Source organism: Thunnus thynnus, chromosome 23 (genome assembly GCF_963924715.1).
Source record: "Thunnus thynnus chromosome 23, fThuThy2.1, whole genome shotgun sequence".
Lineage (NCBI taxonomy): Eukaryota > Metazoa > Chordata > Actinopteri > Scombriformes > Scombridae > Thunnus > Thunnus thynnus.
In genome coordinates, this window is record NC_089539.1 from 3,254,703 (window position 1) to 3,280,707 (window position 26,005).

General features: G+C 39.7%; 2 protein-coding genes across 11 annotated transcripts in view; both read right to left on the reverse strand.

The window, feature by feature from the left end:
- Positions 1 to 9,910: 9,910 nt before the first annotated feature.
- On the reverse strand, positions 9,911 to 18,521 carry LOC137176329 (SIN3-HDAC complex-associated factor-like). Of its 4 annotated transcripts, none has more exons than XM_067582571.1 (6): positions 18,500 to 18,521; positions 15,745 to 15,872; positions 15,211 to 15,310; positions 14,938 to 15,052; positions 13,772 to 13,922; positions 9,911 to 13,242 (listed from the first exon to the last, which is right to left on the reverse strand). In XM_067582571.1, exons 2-6 carry the CDS (start codon positions 15,870 to 15,872, stop codon positions 12,936 to 12,938), a joined length of 801 nt encoding a protein of 266 aa, XP_067438672.1. In that variant the 5' UTR covers positions 18,500 to 18,521; the 3' UTR covers positions 9,911 to 12,935. The 4 variants fall into 4 exon arrangements, with proteins under 4 accessions (XP_067438672.1, XP_067438670.1, XP_067438673.1 ...); XM_067582569.1 differs by lacking the exon at positions 18,500 to 18,521 and adding an exon at positions 18,092 to 18,237; XM_067582572.1 differs by lacking the exon at positions 18,500 to 18,521 and adding an exon at positions 17,321 to 17,505.
- Positions 18,522 to 19,890: 1,369 nt separating this feature from the next.
- dennd5b (DENN/MADD domain containing 5B) overlaps positions 19,891 to 26,005 on the reverse strand; it is an 82,359-nt gene continuing 76,244 nt past the window's right edge. For all 7 annotated transcript variants that reach the window (XM_067582561.1, XM_067582563.1, XM_067582564.1 and 4 more), the window contains 3 exons: positions 25,564 to 25,690; positions 25,161 to 25,335; positions 19,891 to 24,248 (listed from right to left, as the gene is read on the reverse strand). In XM_067582561.1, the coding sequence (XP_067438662.1) occupies positions 24,065 to 24,248; positions 25,161 to 25,335; positions 25,564 to 25,690 (486 nt within the window). In that variant the 3' untranslated portion in view covers positions 19,891 to 24,064. The remainder of the gene's footprint in view (positions 24,249 to 25,160; positions 25,336 to 25,563; positions 25,691 to 26,005) is intronic.

Consider the following 26,005-nt stretch of genomic DNA (forward strand, 5'->3'; position numbering starts at 1 on the left):
TTCTGCTGTGGAATGTGAGGTTTACAGTTTGATACTGTAACTAGGCCTGCAGTAACATAATGTATTTTTACAGTCTTGCTATTGTAATCTACATGAGCAGTTTTTACTGTAAGTGTTTTCTTCTTATTCATATTAATAAAAACAACTTTAAATTGCAGACATTTACTGTAAATAACAATGTGTCCTCAATCTTAATGGTCCAGTAATGAGATCAGCTCAGTTTTACATTTAAAAACACATAATAAGTTGCAATACACGACAGTCAGCCACTAGATGTTGCACTATAGCACCAACATCTCAGACCAAAACAAACGTCTGTGTTGTTTAAAGTTGGGGGGGGGGACTCACACGCACTAACATGCACACTCACATGCAAAGAAAGAACACAGAAACTCAGATTACAACACACACAGGGGGAGTGTGACTTCATTCTCTGCTCAGGTTGCCATTACTTCACTACATCTTTACATAGCAAATAGTTGTTTGCTAACATCCAGTGAAGCTCGGTGTCATTTATTGCACCTTTAACATCTAGCACAACAGAAGATGAGACAAGTGACAGCTTTATGGAACTGAACATTTATTCAGAAGCTTTCAAACATGCCAAGTATATTCAAGTATGTGTGTTCGAAAAAAAATAATTCTCAAGGTTTATGCCCTTTCAAGGGGGGTCAATGTAAATCTGTTAATTATAATATCCTGAGTTGCCAGTAAAAGTTAGTCATGAGTCTTAACAGCAACTCCTTTGAAAACTACTGTTTATAAAATATAAAAGCATAAATAAACAGATTGCAGGATCCACCATTTTAACACCTTCGAATGTCCTCTGTTGGCAGAAGGTCGGCATCCAGGCTTCTTCAGAAGGTAGACAAAAAAAAGTTCCTCAGGCAAGTTCTTCAGAAGAGTGGTGATGAGGATTCACTGTGAGCTCGCATGTCTTCTTAGGTATTACTTTCCCCAGCTGGCCTTTGCTCTCCTCTCAGGATTAATCATAATGAAGTACTTGAAAATAACATGTAACAAATCACCTATTATGTCCCAGGTTTTAGTACAGCTTGGCAACAAACTACAGTATCTTTGCAGCAACCTAGCTACAGCTTAGAAACACAGTTGGGTTGAGCACAATGTCATGTAATTTTTGTTGTAAAGCACTTTGAGCTGCATTTCTTGTATGAAAGGTGCTATACAAATTAGGTTATTATTATTATTATTATTATTATTATTATTATTATTATTATTATTATTATTATTATTATTTGCTGGTAAATGAAAAAGTTTGCTGACTCTGATACAACAGTAGCTATTTGATGCAGCACCAGCAGCTCTTTAAAGAATGTTTCAAAGCAGCAAAGCATCAGTCAGCATGTTAAACTCATAGGTTAAACTATATCAATATATAGAAAATGTAATAACACAAATATATCAGATTTATTGACTCATAGGTGGAGTCATGGCAACCGAACGGTGATATGAGACCGAGGTCATTTAACATCTGCAGAACTTTCCACTTTCTCACTTTGCACTCGGACTTGACTCGATGGAACCGGTTGCAAAACCTGAACACCAGAGAGCATCAAAACAAACCAGAGCACGTTTCCTCTGTGTGGACAGCTGAGTTGTTTTAAATGGATCCGAAGCATCGAGTACCTTTAAAGTCAAAGTTTGTCCTCTCAGTGAACTCATTTTCACATATTCCTCCAAACGCACCATCACATGTTGTTATGAGTGTGATTGAAGGAGACAAAGTAAACTTCAGGTGTCTGTTTTTGGACCTACAGCCAGAACTGTTGAGTGTAATCATTTATTATCAGATAGGGGCCCTTATCATTTAACCACACTTGACATGGTAATTCATTTTCATAGCACTGAAATATATTTTCTTTCCGAGTGAGAAAAGAGAAGAGTATTTGTTGATTTGTCATGCAAGTGTGCGTGTGATTGAATGTGCGCGTCGTGCGTCCAGGATGCCACCGCTCCTGCACGCTCCATGATGTGCAACTCATAAACTGGGAGAATAATAAGTGACTATATGTGCACAGAGGCTCAGACGTTTATGTTATTTTATAGAAGCCCTTTTCCACTTTTCTGTTTTTAGAATGAACCTGTACTGCATATATGTAAAGGTTGCCACTGACTTTGTCGAAGTATACAAATCCCCCTATCTTTATCACATGGTTTCATGATCAGAAAACGGTCTTTTATTATGTCTCGTAATGCCTCGCTTTGGTCTTTGGTTTTCTCGTTGTTTGCCTTGTTCGTCTGTCAATTGTCATATCTTATAGGGGGACTGGGCAAGGCAACATGTTGCCTGGAACCAAATAAGTTGTTTTTATAAGGTAAGGTTAAGGTAAGAATTTCTGAGAAGCAACATGTTCTTACTTATGTGAAATAAGTACATGATGTTGCTTACATAATCTTTATGATTAAACATTTTTTGTGTGTTTTCTTAATCATCTTACGTTGATTTATATATTTATTGAATGGGACAGTGTGCAGTTTGAAACATTAAAGATGCAGTGCACCAGAATTAGCTTGAAGCGAATTTGCATCTGTAGTCCCCGACAAAAAACATACAACAGCACAACAACAAACAGTAAAAAGCACCCCCCCCCCCCCCCCCTCAAAAAAACAAACAAACAAACAAAAAAAACAAAAGCAAAAAACCCCCACACAGAACACACCAAACAAAATACAAAATACAAAGCTACACATAGCACATCACAAACACATACAATCAGCTGTGTGACTCAATGGTCACACAGCTGATTGGTCTTTAGTAAATGTTTCAGTCTGGTCTTAAATGCATTGATAGAACTACAGTTCTTCATATCATCACAGTTCTTGCAGCGATGACTCTGGGTATGAGTCCATTTAAGACGATGATGAAAATGATGATGATGGTGATAATGCTACTGATAAGGATGATGAGGATGATGATGAGTTTGATGAAGAGGAAGAAAATGTTGGACCTCTGTCCTTCCAAGCTCTACGACCACTGGAACCTTGGCTGTACTGGGATGAACCAGTTCCTCTTACAATTGTTGACTTTGTGCGTCGTACTTATCAGCATCTTGAACTTCCTCATCAGCATCTTCAACTTCCAGAGCAACATCTTGAACTTCCTCATCAGCTTCTTGAACTTCCAGAGCAACATCTTGAACTTCCACGTCAGCTTGTTGAACTTCCTGAGCAGCTGGAACAACCTGATGATGATGATGAATGGAGCACATTTTCAGAACACTCCGCCTGTGAGGAAAGCCTCAGAGAAGAAGATTGACTCTCTCAACAACTGGCCTCTTCTCCCCAACAAAGAGAAGCAGAGAGATGAGCGACAGGGAGATGCATCCTGCTAAGAGGCCGAGAGGGAGCTGTGAAGATAGCCTCAGACAGACAGACAGCTCAGAAGAGCCAACTCCATCAATGTCTAGCCCTGGGTCCTTTACAAATAGGAGCTTTGAGAGACACCGTGAGGTTTTTCCCGAGAGGCCATGGTGGTATAACGACAACGACTCAGATAAGGATTGTCAACCCTGTATAATGCAGGACTGACTGACCATCTGGAAACAGCAGGATCTGGTAGCTTGATTTTTCTTTGTAACCCTGAGGAGTGGCCTTTGCATCTGGCAGGGCTGGAAGTGCCCTCAATAGCATCTTGCACCAGGGTTTATCTTTATCTAGTGGCTGGATTCTGTTTTTGAAAGCCTGAGGGCTGGCCTTTGCGTCTGGCAGGGCTTTTGTAACTCATCCTTTTTACATCTGATAGGGCTGGCAATGCCATGGGTAGCCTTTGTGCCTGGCGGGGCTTGTAGTGTCCTAGGTAGCGTCTTGCACCAGGGTCTATCTGTATCCAGTGACTGGATTTGGTTTTGTAACAATAAGGCCTGGCCTTTTTTGACTGGCGGGACTACTGAGGCCACAGATAGTCTTGGCATCCAAAGCCCTAAATACAATATAATCCCCTTTTGAGGTCTGGTATTAGGGGGCGATCCTACTTTCTCTGATCCAAGCCTGACCTTTGACCTCCAGACCTTTGCCGTTGCTCCTTTGTGTCAATGGAAGCCAGTTTAAAACTGACATTTAAAACTACATCTGCCATCGTGGCCTGAGGCTCAGTGCGCTTTACAAGGATCCAGGGATTGAAAAACACAACAACCCTAAAAAGGATCCGCTCAACCACCCAAGCAACTGTAAATCATATAAAGAATGAAAGTATCTGGTTTCTTTCCATTAACTATCACTTATTATCCATTTAATGATCACTTTATCCATTTTAAGTCACTTATTTAATGAGTCAAACATTACTCATTTTGTTGTTTGTTCTTATTTTTTAAAATGATTTTATACTGAGGTGAAGATTGCTTTACAAGATACTGGCATGAAAATCATTAATGACAACATTAACACATGAATCTTGCAAGCCTTATATTGTAATTCAGTCATTACTTATCTTACTCACTCTGTTGTACTCATTGTTGTATTTTTTTCTGAAGTGCATTTGGCTGTAACAGGCAGAAGTATGGTAACAATTACTGAAAACATTTGGAAAAATCTCCTTTAAATCTTAATATGTCTTATTTAATTATTCAAAGACTATTTTTCACTTATTCTGTTTTTTGTCACAGAGGTGCAGGTGGCTATAGCAGACAAAGGTACAGTTAATGATGACATTAACACAAGTCTCCTGCAAGTGTAATTATAACTTTTATTTAATAATTCAATGATTATTTGTCTTTCTCATTCTGTTGTACTTGTATGTTCCTTCAGCTGCTGCCACCGGCTGACCCCAAACACCATCCAGAGGTGTAAGGAGAGCAGATTGTTGTCAAGACGCTGTAGTAATAAACTATTAACTCCATATCTCACCCATATAATTGAATGGTAACTAATGTTTAAAGGCACTATTTTTATGTACTGATTATGCCTAATGTACTTCTTACATATAGTTAGCCTATACATATTTTAGACTGTCTTTTAAAGGTGTGGTGTGGAATTCAATAAAAAACAAGATATCAAATTTTTCTTATAGCTTAAATATAGTATAAATCATTCATACATTTGAACAATATATTCTATATATACTATATTCTCAGCTGTACTTTGTGCCTGGTGCTAATTACCAAATGTTAACATGCTAACACACTGATCTAAGATGGTGATTACAGTAACCATTATACCTTATTATTAACACCACTGAATCTAAATTTCATCTATGGTCTTCTCATTAATGCAAATAATCTTGCTTTTAATTTGACAAGTTGAAATTGTGGGTGTATGTGATGTGCTATTGTGTGTAGCTTTGTATTTTGTATTTAGTGTTCTGTGTGTTTTTTGCTTTGTATTGTATGTTATTGTGCTGTTATATGTTTTAATTGTAAGGGACTGCAGATGAAAATTAGCTTGAAGCTAAATCTCATACAGTACATCAAATGTCAACATTTACATTTCATACTGTACACAGTCCCATTAAATAAATACAACAACAAAACATCAGCATGTTAGCATGCTAATGTTTGACCCTTTTGACCTTTTTAAAATAGTCTACAAGTCTACTTTTATATATTTGTGTCACATGTGACTTAAGGCGTTTGTTGTGTGTTTATTTAAGTGATACTTCTGCTTTGAAAGGTCGATACTGTGTGGTCTGCTTGGAGCAAAATGTCATTCATTTTGGTGTACTATCAGTAGTGGCGAACAACACATCTGAAAAGCAATATTAATATTTGTTTCACAGATTGAAAAGTGGGTGTAGGAGTTTGTCACTGAATACTCTACGGTTAGCAAGAAAGCAGGAAAACAGTATAGTGGTCCTAAACATTTGGGCACCTTTAAACACCAGCATTTGAAGTAAAACTTGGGTATTTGGGATTGATATTTTATCCACTTACACAACATCATTTACTGCAGTAACTATGGAAATCTCAGCTGTATGTTTGTATTGGCAGCTAATGATCCACACTCATCAGAGCAGATTGTTTAGTTCATTGACTGCAGAGACACATGATTTGCTGGAAACATGGAAAACCCACTCCGACCGCCAAACAAAACACAAGCTGCTCAGTGTTGGCTAGAAGTTTGTCTTACCAGTCCCATCAACCTGTTTTGGTTAGTCAATCATTTACAGCTCCCGTTCTCGTAGAAAAATCATGTTGACTGGTAAAATGTCGAATGTGGTTACAGACTTTAGTGTTTCATCAACTGCTGTAGCAAGTAGACAAATGTGAGGTTTGTTTCTTCACCTGCTAATAGAACAGATTTCAAAACAAATATTTTGACTTGTGTTATTACCAGTCCAGTGGGTTCATTGAAAAATATGATTGATTATCAAAGCTATTTTAAGTATTAATTTAAGTAGAAATACAATCTAGAAGTAGACTTTTAACTTAAAACGTTATATCAGTCATGGACTCATCCAAAGTGAATATCTTGTTGACTGTGACAGAGCAGTGCAAGTCATACATGTCATACAACCAGGAATTTCCATGTTTTAAGCTGTGTGCAATTTTCAAAAATGTAACTTCATCATTTTTGCCTTTGAATTACTGGACAACTTGAGCTAAATGATTATTTATTTATTTATTTATTTTTTAGTTTTTAGTTAGTTCACCCAAATAACTACAGTTCGGACATTTGTCTCTCCACCCCAGTACAGTGGACGTGATTGGAATTTGCTTTGTGATGCTCACGGAACTGAAAATTTTAAAATAATAATTTACACATAGCGTCCATGTTACTCTAAATAATTCACAAACCTTGCTGTGAATGGTTTTCATGGGGACTAATCTTTGGTCAGAATTAATTCCAACTGTCCAACAGGTTTATTCAGAGTATCCAGGGTAACAAGGAAAGATGTGTTTGACAGTTTGTAGCAAATCTAAACTGCTACAAACTAGAATAACTTCAAATTCCATTTATCTCTGTTATATTTTGGGGGAGGAAGAAATATCAGGGACAGTTATCTCAAATCTGGAATAATAAAACCAAAACTATCTGCATGAGCAGATACCACTGGAGCTAAAAGAGCATGTTTTCTGTCATTTATGCCAACCCTTTAAAGAGTGACTTGACACTCTTTTAAAATCATGTCTTTGCTGACCTCCAGTGGTTGAACTTCTCCTCTTGCAGCAGACGTCACTGTTGGGTGATGATGCAGGTCATAGAGGGCCACAAAACTGCCTTTCAGCCTAGTGTTACGTTATTCTTTAACTTTTAAAACCTTCTTCATATTACAAATGAAATGTCAAATTTATAAGCAATAAAATACATTTTTGCTGTATTCAATACAGTATGGTGGCTAATGTTAGCTAATGTTACCAAACTTTCCATAGATATAGTGGTACTACTTTTTGATAAGGCATCCTCTAGGATTTATAAGGATTAAATAATGGCTTAATCAATGGCTAATAAATAATTTACTGATGCTTTATAAATCATTTATGAGCCATTAATAGCATAATTTTGTTTTGGCAGGTTGTAAAAAATCCCTATTTACCATTATCTAATAATCGTCACAATGGTAATAATTGTTCAGCCATTGTTCAGCAACAGCTACACAATCTGGCTTTAGTTAATTATGAAGCTCAATAATGTACCAACGCATTTACATCACTGTTGGCATGTCCCATGTTAGAGGGGTAAGAACTGTGATCGCTGATTGTTGGTGCACACACAGGCCTGTGGGGAACCATACAGTAAGCATATCCACGATGTAAATTTCTCTCCCAACCCAAATTGCTTTAATGTGAAGAATAGATGGCCCCACTCAACTTTCTGCATCGCGAGATCTAACCACCTCCAGGTTAGACAGAGGGGCCAGGGAGTGAATGATGTTAAGAAGTCTCCGTATGTTTGTGAAGGAATGCCTTTTTTAATAAACCCTGTTTGGAGATTATATGGAGATTATAGAGGGCAAAATAGTGTCAATTCTACATGCAAAGACTTTAGCAAGTAGCTTTTCATCTACATTAAGAAGCGAAATAGGCTGATAGGAAGAGCACAAATTACATTTTTATCCTTTTTAAGTATCAGTGAGATAGAGGCTTGGGTGAGAGTTGGTGGTAGTGTACCTTTTTGGAGAGAGTCCTCAAACATTTCTAGCAGCAAAAGTGCTAACTGATTGGAAAACTTCTCCCCGCAGGATAGCCGTCCAGTCCTGGGGATTTCCCACTCTGCATTACATTGATGGCATCTGTTATTTCACTAAGATTTAATGGTGTGTCCAAGTTTTTGTGATGTTCTGGCATTAATTTAGGAACACTGAGCCCATTGAAGAAATTTAGCATGTCAACACCATGTTCAGGTGAGTCAGATTTGTGTAGATCAGAGTAATAGGCTCTGAAAGTCTCATTAATTTCAGAGGGATTAGTTGTCAGTGAACCTGAATTATTGGTTATTTGAGAAATTTCTCGTGAGGCCATCCTGCCCATCAACTGGTATGCAAGAATACAATGTTCCCCGAGCTTTAAGCAGCATGTTTTCTGTGTCCGTAGCGGATTAAAGATTGAACTCCGTCTGAAGACAAAGTCTCTCCTTGAACAGCTCAGGAGACAGTAACATGGAGCATCAATGGTCGAGATCAGCTATTGCTTCTATAAGCTTGCGTTGTTGTCTCTTTAGTGGCTTGTTATTGTAAGCCTAAGGAATGCCTTAAGAGTTTCCCACAGTGATGACGGACTGGTATCTTTGGTTTTGTTAGTCTCCACAAAGAACCCAATAGATTGAGTGATGAGATTACAAAATTTGGTGTCTGATAGAAGCGTGGAATCCAATCTCCAGGAGCGACTCTATGGTGGACCTCAAGGTTTAAGTCAAGTATTGAGTGTAGAGTGGTCAGAATTAACTATAGAGGAGTAAGAAGTAAGAAGTGTCTTATCTATAAAAAAAATCTATACAAGAGTAAGAGATATGGACATATGAATTAAAAGAATAGTGCCTATCAGTTGGATGAGAGAACCTCCATGGATCAACAAAGCCACACTGATCCATAAAGGTAGCCAGAGCTTTCAAAATCTTGGAGGGCGTAACCGTTCTAGAGCTCGATCTGTCTAGACTAGGATCCATCACACAATGGATGTCTCCTCAAAATATTAGCTTGTGAATGTGTAAGTCAGGAAGTGACGATATGTTTCTTCATAAAATCTACGTCATCCCAATTTGGGGCATACACACTTGCAAGAACAACTGGGATTTGGTTGACGGAACCAATTACTACAATATTTTGGCCATAAGAGTCACAAATGGTATTAGAGGGGATAAAATTCACTTTTTTATTAATCAAAATGGCTGCACCTCTCATTTTGAAGTTGAACAAAGAATAAAAAATGTGACCTATCCAGGGCCTGCTAAGTCGTTGATCATCTATAGTACGCAAGTGTGTTTCTTGTAAGAATGTGATGTCTGTATTGAAATGTTGCAGTTGAGAGAATACTCTAGCACGCTTCACAGGTCCGTTCAGGCCTCCCACGTTCCATGAGATCATTTTGATGAAGCCTCTCACTCTCTCCAATCTACTTTGGTTATTTGTCATAACAGTCTCTGATATTCAAATGATAATGGAACATAAGGATCTGGCTCAACTGAGAAGTTATTGGGTATATGTATAAACCCAAGACGGTACTGCAGCAAGAAGAGAATGGTGGATACCCTCTACGCCATACCTTTCCATCCTCCCCCTTGAATCTATGCTCATCTTCCAAACAATGATGAGCTGCAGGTGACCTCCAGAGTGGCTAAATGAGAGCACTATCCTTACAGTATCATTAATGATCAGTCTCATACATGTATTTTGAGTTTGTGTGGTATTTTCCACTGAGATTCTGAAGTCAGCAGGTGACAAATCTCTCAATCTGTCCTGTTTGACCATTACCTACCAAGTATATAGATGAAATCATGTCACAACATGGTAAGACCATACTTAAACATGACAAATGACATTTATTGAACAAGTAGAAATTACAAGTGTGTATAAAAATACAAACTTTGCTTTAGAAATGAACAGTAGTGCATCTCCTTCTGCAAATATGTTCTCTAGATTAAGTGCAGATCTACATCACATGCTAATACCAATGTAACTAATGACAAAAACAAAACATGTTGCATCTCCACCCAAAATATGAGGAGTACAATAATCTCTCTAAACTAGATCCCATAAATACAATATTTAGAGAACAAAAGTAGAGTTTTAATACAATCATTTCCACTGTGTTCAGTCTATATGGCAGCATTGAACATACATCCTGAAAATCATTCATGTCCACAAAGAGCAAAGAATACAGTAGAGTACTGAAAATAAAATATTTTAAAGGATAAGTTAATAAATAAAAAGACATTTGACAAATAAGCCCAACATATTGTATGAAGAAACACTTAAATTAAAGAGGAGGAATGTTTAATCCTTTCTTCCTTTATCATTTCTGAAAAATTGAGGTTCAGTACTGTGAGTAAAGCTGCTGCTAGATGTGGTGTTACAGGTAATTTGGTTACATGGTTCATTATCTGTACTGCTGCTCAAATCCTGAACAAATGAATGGTAGGACTGAAAATACAGCTTGGTGCTGTAAAAGCAGCTCTACTGCATCATTCATTCAGTCATTAATACAGTGACTGACAATGAGGTGGCATCACAGAGACTGCACTAATGTACCTGCACCTCTGCGACGCCACCTTCTGGCAGGGAATACAAAGTTTCAAAAACTTGAGTCCAAAAAAAGCGAAAGCTATGTCCGGTATCCCTGAAATCTGATTGGACACAACTATAAAAAGGTACGGATTAACCTGAAATTGCCAGATTCAGTGATTATTGATGAAAGTTTCAGGACATGGTTCAAATGGAGGACATCAAATCTCTTAGTGGACAGATGCTTGTCTTCATTTATATACAAAAATATATATTCAAGCTGTACAACAACACATCAACAAGGCAAATTTAGCCCCCCCCTCCACCCCATCCCAATAAAGGTGTGAAAAGCTCATGCAAAATACTCCTATCTTCGAGTAAAGTGAGCTCGGCAAACGGCCCCAGAACCTGAATCAAACATTCTCAGAAGGCCTCAAACTAAAACTCATCTACTGAAGGGAGAATCCTCACAGCCTGTTCGGTCTGTGGAAGAACAGGGTGTTTAATGATATCATTCAAATATAAATAGCTACCGAGCCTGTTCCGACACCACTAGAAAAGCTGTTGAAGAGCAGCAACAACAGTGCATGTTTCACTGTGTGTTGTTGCCATGATCTTCCTGAGGGTTGATTTAGCTTATAATGGTTCACTAGACAGTTTCAAATAACAGCTGCATCTGGACTGGTGCTGAGAGCTGGAAGCCTCCCTGAACATTTGTTTGTGCTTTCTATGTGCATGAATCTATTCTTTGTAACTACAATGATCCAAAGCTATGTTTATCTCCTTCATTATTTACAGACCTCACAAGGACATGAGCACTAAGGACAACAAGGAACCTGCATGACTTTTTGGTAAAGATACACAGAACTATTAGTATCAGTATCAGCTTTAAAAATGTTCAATATATTGTTACTGCTGATCTCTAGTCTGCTGTGGAATTTGCATTTGTGTGTTCTTTCTTGAGGAGTGTGTCACATGATAACAGAAATGAAGTTTCACTCTCTTAAATATTACCTTGAGACTGATGTATATGAAAGAAAAAGCTGAGTTACACCAGTATTAATAAATAAATATTGGACTGTAGTTCATTCAGCTGAGTTGAATCAGGGTTTGTAAAGTCGGATCCCCTGAATTGTTGCCCTCATCATTAAACTAGTCTACTGTTGTTCTCTTCACTAAGGCAAAACAGATACTGATCACAGCAAAAAATCTGAGAGGAAACTTGTGAAAGATACTTGTGTTTGATGGAAAAATTGTGGATAAAGTTGTAAAATGCTTACAGTAACATTAGCTTGTGACGAGGTGAGTGAGGCAGAAAGACACCATGACTGAACTGAACAACGTTAATTCTCCACCATAGTTTAGGATCAGGCTACGTGGGTCATGTTTCAATTAATTAGAATGAATTCATTCATTCTTTCTAACTCAGTTTTCTGAAAGTTCCATCCCTGTTGTCCATTTAGCGACTGAGCTAACGCACTAGCTGGTGTCAAGAAAGTGACACTAAAAGTGACAGAAAGTGTCACAGCAAAATTTATCAGAGCATCTTTGTGTAAAATAGCCAGCTAGATTGCTAACAGGCAGTTAGCAAGCTAGCTTGATGGAGTGTTACCCATGACATCACCAACTGAGGTAGCTTGCTAACTAGCCAAAAGTCTAGAACATTTTTCACAATCATGCTCTGCTTGCGGTGACACTTTCTGGCGTGACCAGGCTCTTAATCTGTCTCACATAATGCATACTGCTATAAATGGGTGTGACCATATTAATTATTACTCTCAGCTTCCAAAAGCCATACTGGTGCATGTCTACTTTGAAGAAGTTGGTGGCATTGTGCCTCAGTGACTGGCTAGCTATGAGTTTTGGAAGTGTATATATTCTACTTCACATAAACCTAGAAATTCATTTTCAAAAAAACTAAGACAAGTTCAGATCTTACGAGAGAACGAAGTAGAAACATGAAACAGAGCAGCATTTGAGAACAAGCTTGTTGATTCAACAAGAGGAAAGGCAAAGAGTGGAAGGCTGCTTTCCTATTTATGGCTGCATCCTATGAGTAAAGGGTGAACACCAGAGGTCTCCAGGTTTCCATGCAGCATTCATTGATCCAGCATTTCAGACACAGAACAAAAGAAAGTATTTACAAAGAGAATCTCATGGCAATCAAAGACACTGAAAACAGAACCAGTCCAGGTGGTATCAGAGATATAAACAAGTGTGGAGAAACTACAGTGAGGTTTGGTTTGGATCATGTTGAGTGTTGTTTGTCAGTGTCTCATACTGAGCATCCGTCTAGGAAGACTTTACCAATCCTGTGCTGCCATCACCATGCTGCTCCTCCCTGCTCCTCTTTCTCCTCCACCTCCTCTTCTTGTTTGGGTATGGAAGGCGGCGACATGCTCACTGCGATCTGTCCTGCTGCCTGCTCCTGCTCTTGCTCCTGCTGCTGCTGCTGCTCCTCCTCCTCTTCCTCATCCTCCTCCTCCTCCATCTCCATCTCCATCTCCTCCCCTTCTTCCTGTTGCTGGAGCAGGTTTGGTTTCCTCTGACAGCAGGGTTTATACAGATGGGGATCGATGATGACTTCTCCGTAGCGTCCCTTGTACACGATCCCACAGCACACCTTCTGCCTGCAACATCAAACAGGCTTCTGTCAGGTCAGTTTGCATAAACTGCAATACAATAAGCACTTTTGGAAGATTTGTTTTGTTTAGAGTGAATTCAATGTGTTATACGGATGACATTGAAGAGTCATCTTTAGGATGGAACAAAAGAATCCTCCATGACATCGGTTATTGGGACATAAAAATGTAACTGCCACATTTGGACAGGTTAGACTCTCCATGGTGGGTCACATAACACATAATATACTGCTCAGGTCACTTTAGCCACTTGTTGACTAATGAACATGTGCACAAAGCTCTTAGTCATAGATAGTAGATAGCATACACAGTATATGAACACTAACAGACACTTTCTCATGAGTTAAAAGAAACAAAAAACTGGATGTCCAAGCATCAGGCTCTGATGTGCCTATTTTCTGTTTTATTACTTTTTGCAAAACTGAAGGACTAAATTTACAAAGGCTTTGCATCCGCTTTGAGGCACAGATTAGACACACTGTGCAACAGAGTTTGAATCCGTGGAGGAGACGGTTACCTTTTCCAGTAGGTGAGGTCCAGGAAGGAGAAGGCTGGAGGAAGGGCGTTGCCAGCTGAAAGCTCCGTGTCTGAGCCCTCGTCTGATTGGTTGCTGTAGCTGGGTGACTGAGCGGGCGAGGCGCTGGAGGTGGTGCTGTGGGCGTCAGAATCTGGGTGCGACACAGACGGCACTGATCACAACACTTCCTACTGACTGTAACAGTCACAGTGCAGACTGTCTGCTGAGAAATTCACTTTCTAGAGAGACCTCAATGGCTACTTGTGTTGAACATGCTGTTCACAATGATAGAGTTTTTGATCATTGTTCCACAAAATGTCAAAACATGAATAAAGTCAGCTTTGCTCAATTGAAACATAATTCAACACTAATTTAGAATGACTACTTGTTTGACCTGCGTTAGTGCAGTTTGTGTGTTGTGTGCAGACTGAGTTGGTGGAAGTGTGGTAAGTTATGAACAGCAGATATAACAAGTGTAATGTCTTTAATAATGGTGAAACTGTGTTTACACTATACTGTATATACTCAGGGCTTCATATGAAAGTGCACGTTGCCATCTACTGGTACTATTAGTTTGCTGCTAATAAGTTGGCACATCAGTATTCTACACAAAGTGTGGTTCAAATAGGTCCACACAGATGAACACTGATTCAATTCTCCTCCTGTCACCTGTGTGTGTAACTGAACTTGAGGTTAATAAATCTCGTCTGATAAAAGTAGTGATAGGAACTGTTAGAACAGAAAGTAAACCAGAACTGTGATGAGTAGTGAGCCGGGTCAGAGCGAGCTGAATCTGAATTTCTTTATCTTTCTGTGTAATTGTCCTGTCACTAATTTAGTTCCACAAAGTTTTATTTAGTAGAAGAGTAGGGTTCATATGATTCTGGAAATTGCACACTGATACTGATAGTTATGTCACGGACAGATATTACTTGTCTGTGACAGTTATGTAAGTTTTATCTGCAACCAGTTTCAGGTTTATTACAATAAGTAACTACGTGCAGTCACACAATGACAAGTGACACTCTTAAAATACACCACCACCACCCACAGAGTGTGTGGGAGAAGTGAAACAAGCCTCAGATCTCCAGTAGCAGACATAACATCACTAACTGTCACGTATTAACAACGTTAATACAACAGTACGAGTCACTACTACTGCTTACTGTTTCTCTTCAGCTCACTCTGCACCCGATTCATCTGGCTCGGCCTCAGCTTCTTCTGCATCTTTTTGGTCTTCAGTGTTGACTTCAGGCTTGACCCAGCTTTTGCATCGACCACCTGAAACCACACAGGACACAAAGTTTAAGGGATTTACAAAAAACAAAGCTGTGTGATGCCACCATGCTGGTAAAGCCGGGTGTTTCAGAATCACAAAGTGCCTGATATAAAGCACCACAAGACTTCTACAAGTGTGATGCTGCTCAATGCTTCCTTACATGATTCCAGTTCTTCTTGGATCCAGCTGGAAGTTTTTTCCATCTCTTGACCAGGAGGACGCAGGCGTTACAGATGTCCCCACAACGCACCTCCCCCAGCCTGCAGGGACAGAAGAGTGACACCAGCTGAGCATTACTCAGATACAGACAAACAACATGCTCAACCAGAGATTTATCCCTTCTATAGGTGCATTATTACATCAACAGAAACTCTATAGTGTGCATATTAAATACACCTTTACTTGTATGTTTGGTATCCACTAGAATTGGAGATAATTGTGATGGACGTTCATTTGTCACAGCATCATCCACAGCTACTGAAATAATAATGCCTCTCATGGTAACTCACATCACAAGTAACCATGGCAACGGACTTTGGCAATATGCTTCAGCCAACAACAAGTCAGCAGAAAGTAAGTCATCATCAGAGCTGTGACACATTCCATGACTCAAAACAAGGCTTTACCAGAGCCTAAGCACAGCTGCATGTGTCAGAGAATGAGTTGGACCTGTGGAAGGTGCCGCTAAACTCACCCGAAGCAGCTCTTGAAGTCTGTCTCGTAGCGCTTGCTGTCCGTGAAGCGGGAGCTGGACGACTTGGCTCTGCAGATGCAGCAGCCGTCTATGCTCCGGTACATCTTCGGCTTGTGGAAGCCAAACATCTGCAGCAGCAGCACGAGCCAAAGAGAAACATAAACACATCAGACAGTTAATTAGACTTATTCCTGGGAATATAACAGAATGACATTATAGCTGGGATGCTTGCCAGTTTCACCAGCTTAAGGACAACTACAATGGAAAATGGGCCAAATACATAATTAAAAACAAAGATGGAAATAAATCAAACTTTTAAATATAATTAATTAATGTCATCAGAAGAATGGGACATCAAGAAACTAGAGCATTATAAAACTTTAAACCATTTAAAGACTAATTTGTCTCAGAACTGGCAGAACTAGGACATATAAAGTATTATTCTTCACCTGACACAATAGATTAACATATATCATACTATTACATATGTTCCACATTATTATAGCCATTGTTTATAGCTTCACAAAGAGAGAAAGTGAAACATAATACAAACATGATGACAGGATCTATGTGCGTAACATGTACATTTACGTCATATGCCATTTGAGCCGACACCCTCCCTCCTCTCCTGCGGACATCGGGGAAAGAAGAAGAGGAGGAGGGAGGGGTGTGTGTGTGTGTGTGTGTGTAGTGTGTGTGTGTGTGTGTGTAGTGAGGGCTGAGCATCAGCAGGAAGGAACAGCGCGGCTCGGCTGTCTCTTATGCAACCGCGGTGCTGATGCAACTGGGGGCTCGACATGTAGCCGGGATGTTGAGCTGAGGTGATGTACCTCGAATCACAAACACCATATTGTGCTGTATATTTTAGTTGTATTACATTCACTTTATGCCCTTTACTTGTGTCAGCGACGTGAGATTAAATAGTAAAAGAAAACGACAAGCTTCATACAAACAGCAAAAATACTAAAAACAGAGCACAATGAAGAGATATTTGAGCTGTCATCATTATGTCACTGTCAACTGAGATATGTTTGCATCGCTTTGGGGTGTGATATCGTTGGAAACGCCGTGTGCTGGCAGTGATTGTGTAATCCTGTCCTGACTGGAGCTGGCACATGGCCGCACTATGGATGCGGGAGGCGGCGTGGTGCCGACGCGACGATGCTCTGCCGGCTGCACACAAGTCAAGTTCAAGTCTGCAAATCGACCTGAATGTGACTGGAAAACGCACAGAGTTCACAAATCCGCTACACAGTAGATTATGGAAACGATTATGAAATGTTTCAGATGTAAAGGAATGAACAGACAACTGTTGGATAAGAACTTACGTAATTCGACATGAAAATGTAGCTTTTTCAAATTCAATTGAGTTTGTTCAGTCGCCAGGCGACATGGAGCATTTCACCACCATGTGCGTCCATTAGCACGTTAATGCTACCGCGCACATGTGAAAACAAACAGCTGTTTCGGTTTTGCTTCGGCGATACAAGTAGCATTCTTACTATTACTGATTGGAAATGCTAAGCCGACATTAATGAGCGGCTCACTAAGGATGCAGCAACTCATTTACACTTACAACACTGTAAACACTTGCATGTTCTTCGACGTTTGGCAGCCGTGGTGTTAGAAACTGCAGTTTGAGATATAACACCACCCTGTGCTTGAGGTGTCGGCGGAGTTTAAATGTTCCTGATGGGGGGCTGGACACTGACGCAGACAACACACCCACCACCCCGGCGACAAAGTCGAGTTCAGCTTTACTCACACCAGCTTTCACACACTCTCAGAAAATACTAGAATGCCTTTCACTTGAAGCACGTTCAGCTAGCGTAACATTTAAACTTGGTCTCGTTTTGAGCAGGTATCCGGACAAAGAAAACGAGAAGTCAGTGGGCTTGTCGTCTTCGACAGAATACCCTGAGTGTAACGTTACAATGCATAACGTCAGCATACGAACACTTAATAAAGTTGGCATATGGCGTCTCAAACATTGCTATTTGCTTTAAAGTTATGTTTCGTTTAGTAACAGAGCAGCCAGCTGACGTTACACGGCTGAACAATCAAACGCCGTCAGCCGACAGACACCATTAGTGTGGGTCACCGTCCCAGTAGCCTTTTAACACACCTCAGTAACATTCACACAGAAACAACAGCGTTACATGAACTAGCATTAAAACTTCCGAAATGAAAACCTCAAAGTTTAACACTTTTCGTCAGCGCTGGACTTTGTTGAACTGGCTGTTTCGAGATGTGAATCAGAGACACCATCCTCCGATAACTCCGATAACACACTCCGTGCTGACAAAAAACACTTTGGTTTTGGACACAAGTCAGAAAACACACTTACCTTATGTCAAAGTGAAAAGCTCAGCGACTCACACTTGTGTACTATGCGGTAAAAAAAAAGACCTCTTATAGAGAACTGATTCTCATTTCACCGTTAACAATGCTGTTGCAGACCATCATTTGATACATTGCCCGCCGAAGCGTCAAGACACGGGAATAACAGATGTATTTTCCGGTTAACTTTTCAAAGTAAAGCAACCACCGCGAGAATGCATTTGGAAAGAGTTACCACTCTGCTCCCCACAGAGAGAGAAACACAGAGGGAGACTAAATAACACCCATTCCGTACCTGCTAATCGTATTTCTACGTAAAAATATTATAATATGAACATTTTTGGAGAAACGACGATCCTATGATTTTGAAGATTATCTTTCTACTTCCGATCTAGCGATGATTAAATATGGCTACCTTGACGCAGTCAGCAGTGTGTTCCGTAGTAGAAACGTCCACGCAGGCGCGCTACGCGACTCCCGCGCCTCCATTTTCTGATTTTTTTCAATCAGGGCGATTTGCATGCAGCTGTGACGTCACCCTGCGTACGCACATAACAATGTCCATATAAGGAGTGGGCCTACGCGGGAAAAGGTGGTTAAAGCAGTTTCCATGGAGAGGCTGCAGGACAGGCAAGCTGTAAATAAATAAATAAAATAAGAAGCGTAGTAAAATATGAGTCATGAATAAATACGAAATCTATTTATTTTTTGTTGTGCTTAATTTCATTTTAGTTTTATTATTTTTCTTTAACATGGAATTTTTGGTTCAGTGCGTGTGACAAAATAATCTCAACTCAAAAGCCACTTACTATTTTTTGGGGGGCTTTCAATTGAATTTTACAGCAAAATGATTTTCTCTTCTACAATGTTTTGTTGTTAAAAAAAGAACAACTGTTATGTAAAGAAAATAGAGTATATTGTAAAAAAAAAAGAAAAGAAAAAAAAGAAAACAGATGATACCATCTGGTAAATTTATTCTGCTTAAATTTAAACCATCTGATGTAACTGCCTTTGCCAGAATATGGGTGTCAGTATTGCTGATGCTGTAATATGTAGGTTATGTAAGGGGCACACAGTGATGAACAGGATGTTGACCCTGCTGGTGTACATTCATAATGTCTTCTACCTAGGACTGACATTACCCCTCATAAGCAAATTCAAGCCACATTTATGAAACATCACATGATTATGCAGTGTCACTCCAATGATTACATTTCTGAATTTAATTTGATTTTTACCCCAAAAGGTGGTTCCTGTAAACTATTTTCGTTATAATGACACAAAATGTACACATTCATATTCAAACTTGTATATAATGTGTTCATTAATTCACGCGTTTTCAGACATTTCACATATGAAATGTAATGATTCATGTAAAAAACAAAACAAATTTATACTGTAAAAACAAAATTTTTTCTTTTTTACCATTCATGATTCCACATTTTTATTTGTACTTATTAAATTCTGACAGTTGGTGCATACATGTACATACAAGATTTGTTGTTGTCTCTTTCATACCAGTATTCCTGTTATCTTGGCTACATTTATTCCTACAGTTTAATAGCTAAACCTAACTAACTATATAATATGGTAACAACTAAACCGATATGTCTGTAGAAATAAAAATAATATCTGCTTCTGCCTAAATGTTGGAGCATAAATTCTGTATATACTGAGTGTATTATTATTGATGATGCTTCCCTGCAAAAAAATCCTCTTTTGACTTTTCTACCACAGTTTAACATTTCTAACAGATGGACATGTATGAAGTGTAGTTCATGGACACACATACAAACACCTGACACCTTTAGCACATTGGGTGTTTTTATTGAAATAGGCATAATAAATATCAGAACAGAGTAGTCAGTCCAACACAGACATGAAATCCTATCTGTCCGGTGGCGTACTTGCTGTCGCCATGGCTGTCAGTAGCATTTCCTGTTTCCTGTCTGTCCACTCAGAGTTAATACCACTTGCCACAGGCATGTTCAGGTGACTAAACAGCCACCCGGAAAGCAATGTGTGCAGTAGTCTGGTCTCAATCGTCTGTATTGCATGTCCTCCATTATGCAGCCAGGGGGCGTTCAGGGTCTGCTGCACGCTTTGTATAAACCAGAAGTGTTCTCTGTAGCAGTTTGTACTCACACAAATCCAGGACGAGACGGAGGAATCTGTTATTGTGCTATGGAGCTGTGGGTAGTCCTGCAGGTTAGGCAGCAGGAGTACGGAGGTTAAAACATGACAAAAACACATGAAGTGGGAATAGTGGTTGTAGGACATAAATGTTTCCAGTTATTCCACAGGCTTTATTAACCTTAAAATACCAGTGCTGCTGTCAGCTTGACTGGCCACGGATTCCTATTAAATTAATAAATACATGAAATGAAGACATTCAAAGCAAACCATGACAGGCTGTGTTGTCCTTCACAGACTCAATACTGGAAAGAGCGGAAATACTGCAGGTTAAAACAGGGAAATGTGACAGGAAAATGTCAACTTTTTTTGTCTCCCCGAATCTCATCTTCCATCTAGAAGCCATCAGAGAGGGTCACAATAAAAACACCTCAGCTAAATGTCAACATGCACTAATGAGAATATTTACACCATTTCTCAGAAAGGATTCATTTCGATGGGGGTAAGTGGCAACAGTGGCAAAATCTCTCATGCAGCAATAGTTTAAGAGGGACCAAAAATTTGTACAAAGAAATAGTTCCACTTATTTCTGTAGGCTGCTGCTAAAGGGAAAAAAGTTCTTTAATATCATGGATAAAACGCAGGATCTTGTTCCTTCCATTTGTATCTGACAGAGGTCGTTCTGATTTCATCATGAAACTTCAGCTTGAACAACCTTCTTGTAACAATAAACTGGAATTTTCAAATCTCAAATGAACCTATTTCATGTTTGGATGAGGTTTGCTGGACACTTCTTTAAGGGATAGATCTAATATTCTATAGTTTTCTTATTGTCAACAAATCCTGGGAAAGACCAAAACCAACAATGCATTGCTCTTACTAACAAGTGTTGTGTGTGTATCGAAAAAACATGAGTGCAGTGAATACCCACTTGTGAACCCAACAAAATACGCACTAGAACACCACATGTGTATTAGTCCACGGTTGAAAATAGTCCCCAAAATGCACTATTTCCTCCCGTTTGAGTAACGTTTGCTATAGTGGTCAGCTGTTTTAGGAAATGACTGAGCCTTTTTAAAAACTGAAACAATATATCTGTGACCCATATTTAAAGATCATATTTGATAGAGAAGTCAGAAAGTATTAAGAGACTGACTAACACTCATTTGTGTTTGTTTTCATGGGATTTGTTGACAATAAAAAAATACAGAATAACACTGGACTTATGATTTAAATGTAAGCATTACAGTTGTTATTTTTTTTGAACAACCTACAATTACTGACCTCTGTGACTGAACTTCCAAAGTGGGAAGTTTTAGTTGTTCAGGGTTAGTTTGTTTATCCTCCTCTTCATCCCTTCATTGTACAGCTTTAACAAACTAATGTTACCTTCAGCATCAGTTCAGCATTGTAGGAAATAAGCTTAACACTTTCTCTCTGAGAGTGAGATAAAAAGATTGACATCAGTCTCATGTCTGTGTGTACAGACATGAGAATATGGAGCTGTAGTCAGAATGTGGTTAGCCTAGCTTAGCATAAAAACTGAAAGCAGGGGGAAACAGCTAGCCCTCCAGCTAGTCTCTGTTCAGAGACTATAGCCAGAGACTCTGCACAGTGCAAAGCAGAAGGTTTAACTGTTGCTCATTGGTGTATATTTTCACTTCAGACAGAGCCAGACTAGCTGTTGTTCTAGCTAAGCTAGGTTAACCACACCAAAAAAAGAGAAAAAATTTCCCAAAATGAAAAAAGTCCTGCCTTCAAATAAGTGTTACAGTGTTGCATACAACCATAAAGTTTTACATAGTTGCATTTGTTTATGCTGATGTTACATTGGGAAATGGGAGTTAAGAACACATGCTTGACTTCCCAACTAGGAACTCCAATTTAAAGGAATTTGGATTTATGAACTCCTAGTGGAGACAAAGTATCAATGACCTGAAAGTTTCTGTTTCCAGGTTGGGAGCTTGTAATTAAACCTCTATCATATGACGTGAGTGGTGCATTATAATGCTCAAATTAGATCTGTGGAAGGTTTCACTCAATATGTGAACTGAAGGTAGCTGATTCACTCTGAACTCTACTGTTAACATCTGTATTCCAGTGTTTACTACATTAATTTGAAGAAAGTTTTTTGAAAATTTTTTCCTTGCTTGCGTAAAAGTTCACTGTTGACCTTGACAATAGTAATTTGACAAAATAATCTTAACTCAAAGTCCACTTACTAGCTTTTGCTAGAGCTTTCAACCAAAAGTTCCCTACTTAAGGCAGCCGAGTCAACTCCATTAAAACTGAGCAAACTCAAACCACTGATGAAGACCATGAGATGCAGTTGAAAGCATCTAAAAAGTTAGTGAGTGGACCTTGAGTTAAGATGATTTTTAAAAAGTGACGGTATTGGCAAACTGTTATGACTGTGTGAGGCATACACAAATCACATGCACGCACGCACACACACACACACATACTGTTACAGTACACTACAGGAACCAGTAGATGGAAGATATAAAAATAAATGGAGGGCAAACACACAAACACACCAGAACACACACATCCTTGAAATATGACACACACACACGTGGACACAGCATTTAAAAGAGTCATTGGGTAGGAATGTCCATGCGGCCACAGGTAAGCTCCTGACTCTGAGCCACATCACTGAGATCAGTTTTTGTGTTCATCCACAGGCTGCAAGCAGAGAAAATGCCCAACACAAGTCCAGCCAATAAAAAGAAAGGAAGAGATGCATTGAGAGCTGGTGACTTGAACAACACTGCACTGTATGAAAGTCAGTAGGTTACAGTGCAGAACTCCATCGCTATCTTTGCCATAATCCTCGTTCCAGTGTGTCAGTGATCGCTCAGTCTCTTCTTTCCACATCCCATAGGCATGCTGGCTAATGCTAACGCTAACTAGGGAGTGGGGATGGTGGCGCTATAACCACTAGTTGCAGGCGAGGAGAGAGAACGGATTTTATCACACAGGTTATCTAGTTGTACCTACTGAAACAGGGCTAGGCTACACAGCTAGCACGTAGAGAAACATCTGCTGCTGGTCTTTAAAAACAAAATGTTTTACTAAAATCTAAAAGGACCATACCAGTGGTTTAGAACTCAATGACTCCCAGTTATCTTCATATCAGTATATCTGGTTTGTAACACTGTCCTGTCACCAGAAATACTCCAGCTCCAAATGTGGATTAATCCACCGCTTAAAATAGTCCCCAACAAATGCACTATTTCCTTTGTTTGTTAAAAACTACAGTGACCAGCTGTTTTAGGAAATTACTGAACCTCTTTAAAAATGAAATTATATATTTGTGAGCCGTAAAGATTTACGTCTTCAGTGGGAACCAGTGGGGTTGGAGATGAGAGCCACAGACAGTAGGAAAGTGATTTTCATAGAGTACTGAAATAAACTGAAACCAGAGGCTGCCTGGAAGGTAGAAAGTCAATCTAAAAACAAATTATTAAAAGTATTGTAGTATTTTGGTGAATTGTACACAGTAATGTAAAATGTTTGGGATTTGTAGTTAATGAAGAGAATCTGATAAATCACTGGTATGGTCCCTAGTTAAAAAGAGTCTTTCAGAGCCACAGGTGGGGTAATAATACTGCATCCAAGCTCATCCATCCAAAGCCCTGACTTCTCTTGTGAAGCAGTTGAAGTTGCTGCTTTGGTCTCTTGTCCCTCGTTTCCTCCATCCCTGGTCATGCGTCTAATAATCCCAGAGCCAATGGGCTGTAAGCTGGCAGGGCAGGTGAAGGTGGTGGTGGTGGTGGTGGTGGTGAGGGGAGGGTTGGAGGAAAACATAGAGCTAGTTGGGTAACCTGGTGGTCCCCCCCTGGTGTTAAAGGTCGATGCCTTTGACCAGCGAGGCCTCCAGTGTAATGGGGAAGTCGTGAAGCGTCTCCAGGACTCCGATGAGGGCGTTGACAGTGGTGCGGTCTCTGAGCAGGGCCGTGTCCTCGTACATCCGCAGGATCACCGGGCACTCCACCAGCAGGGGAAGCCACTGGGGCAGCAGGCGGTCCCTGCAGAACACACAGTGAGAAATACTGATTTTTGTATACGGTTTTTGCAGTTAGTATACCGAAAAAAAATCAACATATTTAACTGTTTCAAACAAAGATGTAATGATAACATATGTGCCTTAATCAAACTGCTGCCACTTCAACTTCACAAACAAACAGCAGAATGTTTTTCCAAAGATTTAATAGTTATTTTTGCTTCTCTGGTGTGTTCACAAAACTGTTTTACCACCATCCACAAAGCTCCCCCATTTCCTTTGTGCAATGCATTGTGGGATAATAGTGTTTATGAACAGCACACTAAAAAAATCCAACATTTTTTGGTGCATACTGACTTCTTTGATCTCTTTTCCAGGTTGAACACACTATAGAATCAAACCTGCTTAGACTTGGCATGTAGTCTGGAACTGGGACAGTTTGTGAGATGCATTTGCAAGCTCTGGAAAACTGCCTTAACTTATTCTTTTGGCCACTTGGGGGCAGCGGAACAAGCTGTAAACATAACATCTAATAATTCTCTGTGAGTTCATCACTAAGAGCGTCTTCTTTATGGACAAGTAATCATGTAATCCATTTTTAATGTAAAAAAAGAAGATAAATCAAATGTTAGATCTATTATATCACAAAACTTCAAAATACATGAATCACATGAATTATCAAAAAGAGAGGAAGTCATAGGAAGAAGTGCATAGAAAAGACTGAAGAAAGCAAAAAATACAGAATAAAAAGAAAACAAATCTTATCTTTTTTCAAACTCTTTAAAGCTTCAGAAATAAAACAGAAAGGAAAAGGGATGTATTAACAGGTGTGCACTCCTGGAAGATATATATATATTTAAACTGGAGGAATTTAAACCAGACGTGTCAAAGGCAGGTGAGCTAAAGCTGAAAATGACATCAGTGTTGTGAAACTGACCTGGCTCCGAGGCAGACCAGCAGCTGGAACTTCCCATCCTTGCCGATGTTCCTGGGTGTGGAGTTGATGGCGTTGACATAGTGGCAGAGTGATTGACAGGTCATCCCCAGGGGCTCTGCTGTCTCCTGAAGGTCTCCCATCTGGTCAGCTGACTCCATGTAGGCAACGGCCTTCTCTGCAGCGGGGAGGGGAGGAGACGACAGACTCAGAGAGGTTTCTTGTTTCCTTTCACATCCTGACGTCTTGTGCTGACGTTGATGCTCACAAATACCATAGATATTAACAAAAAAACTATGCTTAAGTGTCAAAAAACCCCACAGTTAGTGATACTTTGTGCACAACAAAAGCTCTGCAAGAATGAACAGAAGTTCAGCAGCAGATGGCGCTGCAGCTCCACACTCACCCACAAAGTCCCACACGAACACAGTCTTCTGAAAGAGCCGGGCCGACTTGAAGCCGTGATGGAAGAACTGCTCCAGAGCTGACACCAAGCTGTTCTCTCCACACAGCAGGACGGTCAGGCTGCCTCTCTGCATGAAGACACGACACACACAGAGAACAGAAATCAGCACGACAGAGAGAGACGCGACTGAGCCAAGTGGCAGTTTTGAAACGACAGAGGAACACAAAATGCTAAAATGCCATATGAATGAAAACAGCATTAAAAAGCAGAAGTCCATACTCTGATAGACGGCACACAAGATTCACCAGAGGCTGCTGGCATTGGTCAGAGTTAATTATAGTCTCCAAAGAGACCAAAAATCAAAGCAGCACAGACAGATATATCCTGACTTTTAGTCCTTAGTATGGGTCAAGCTCCAAAAACACTGGATCCTACGCTTCCC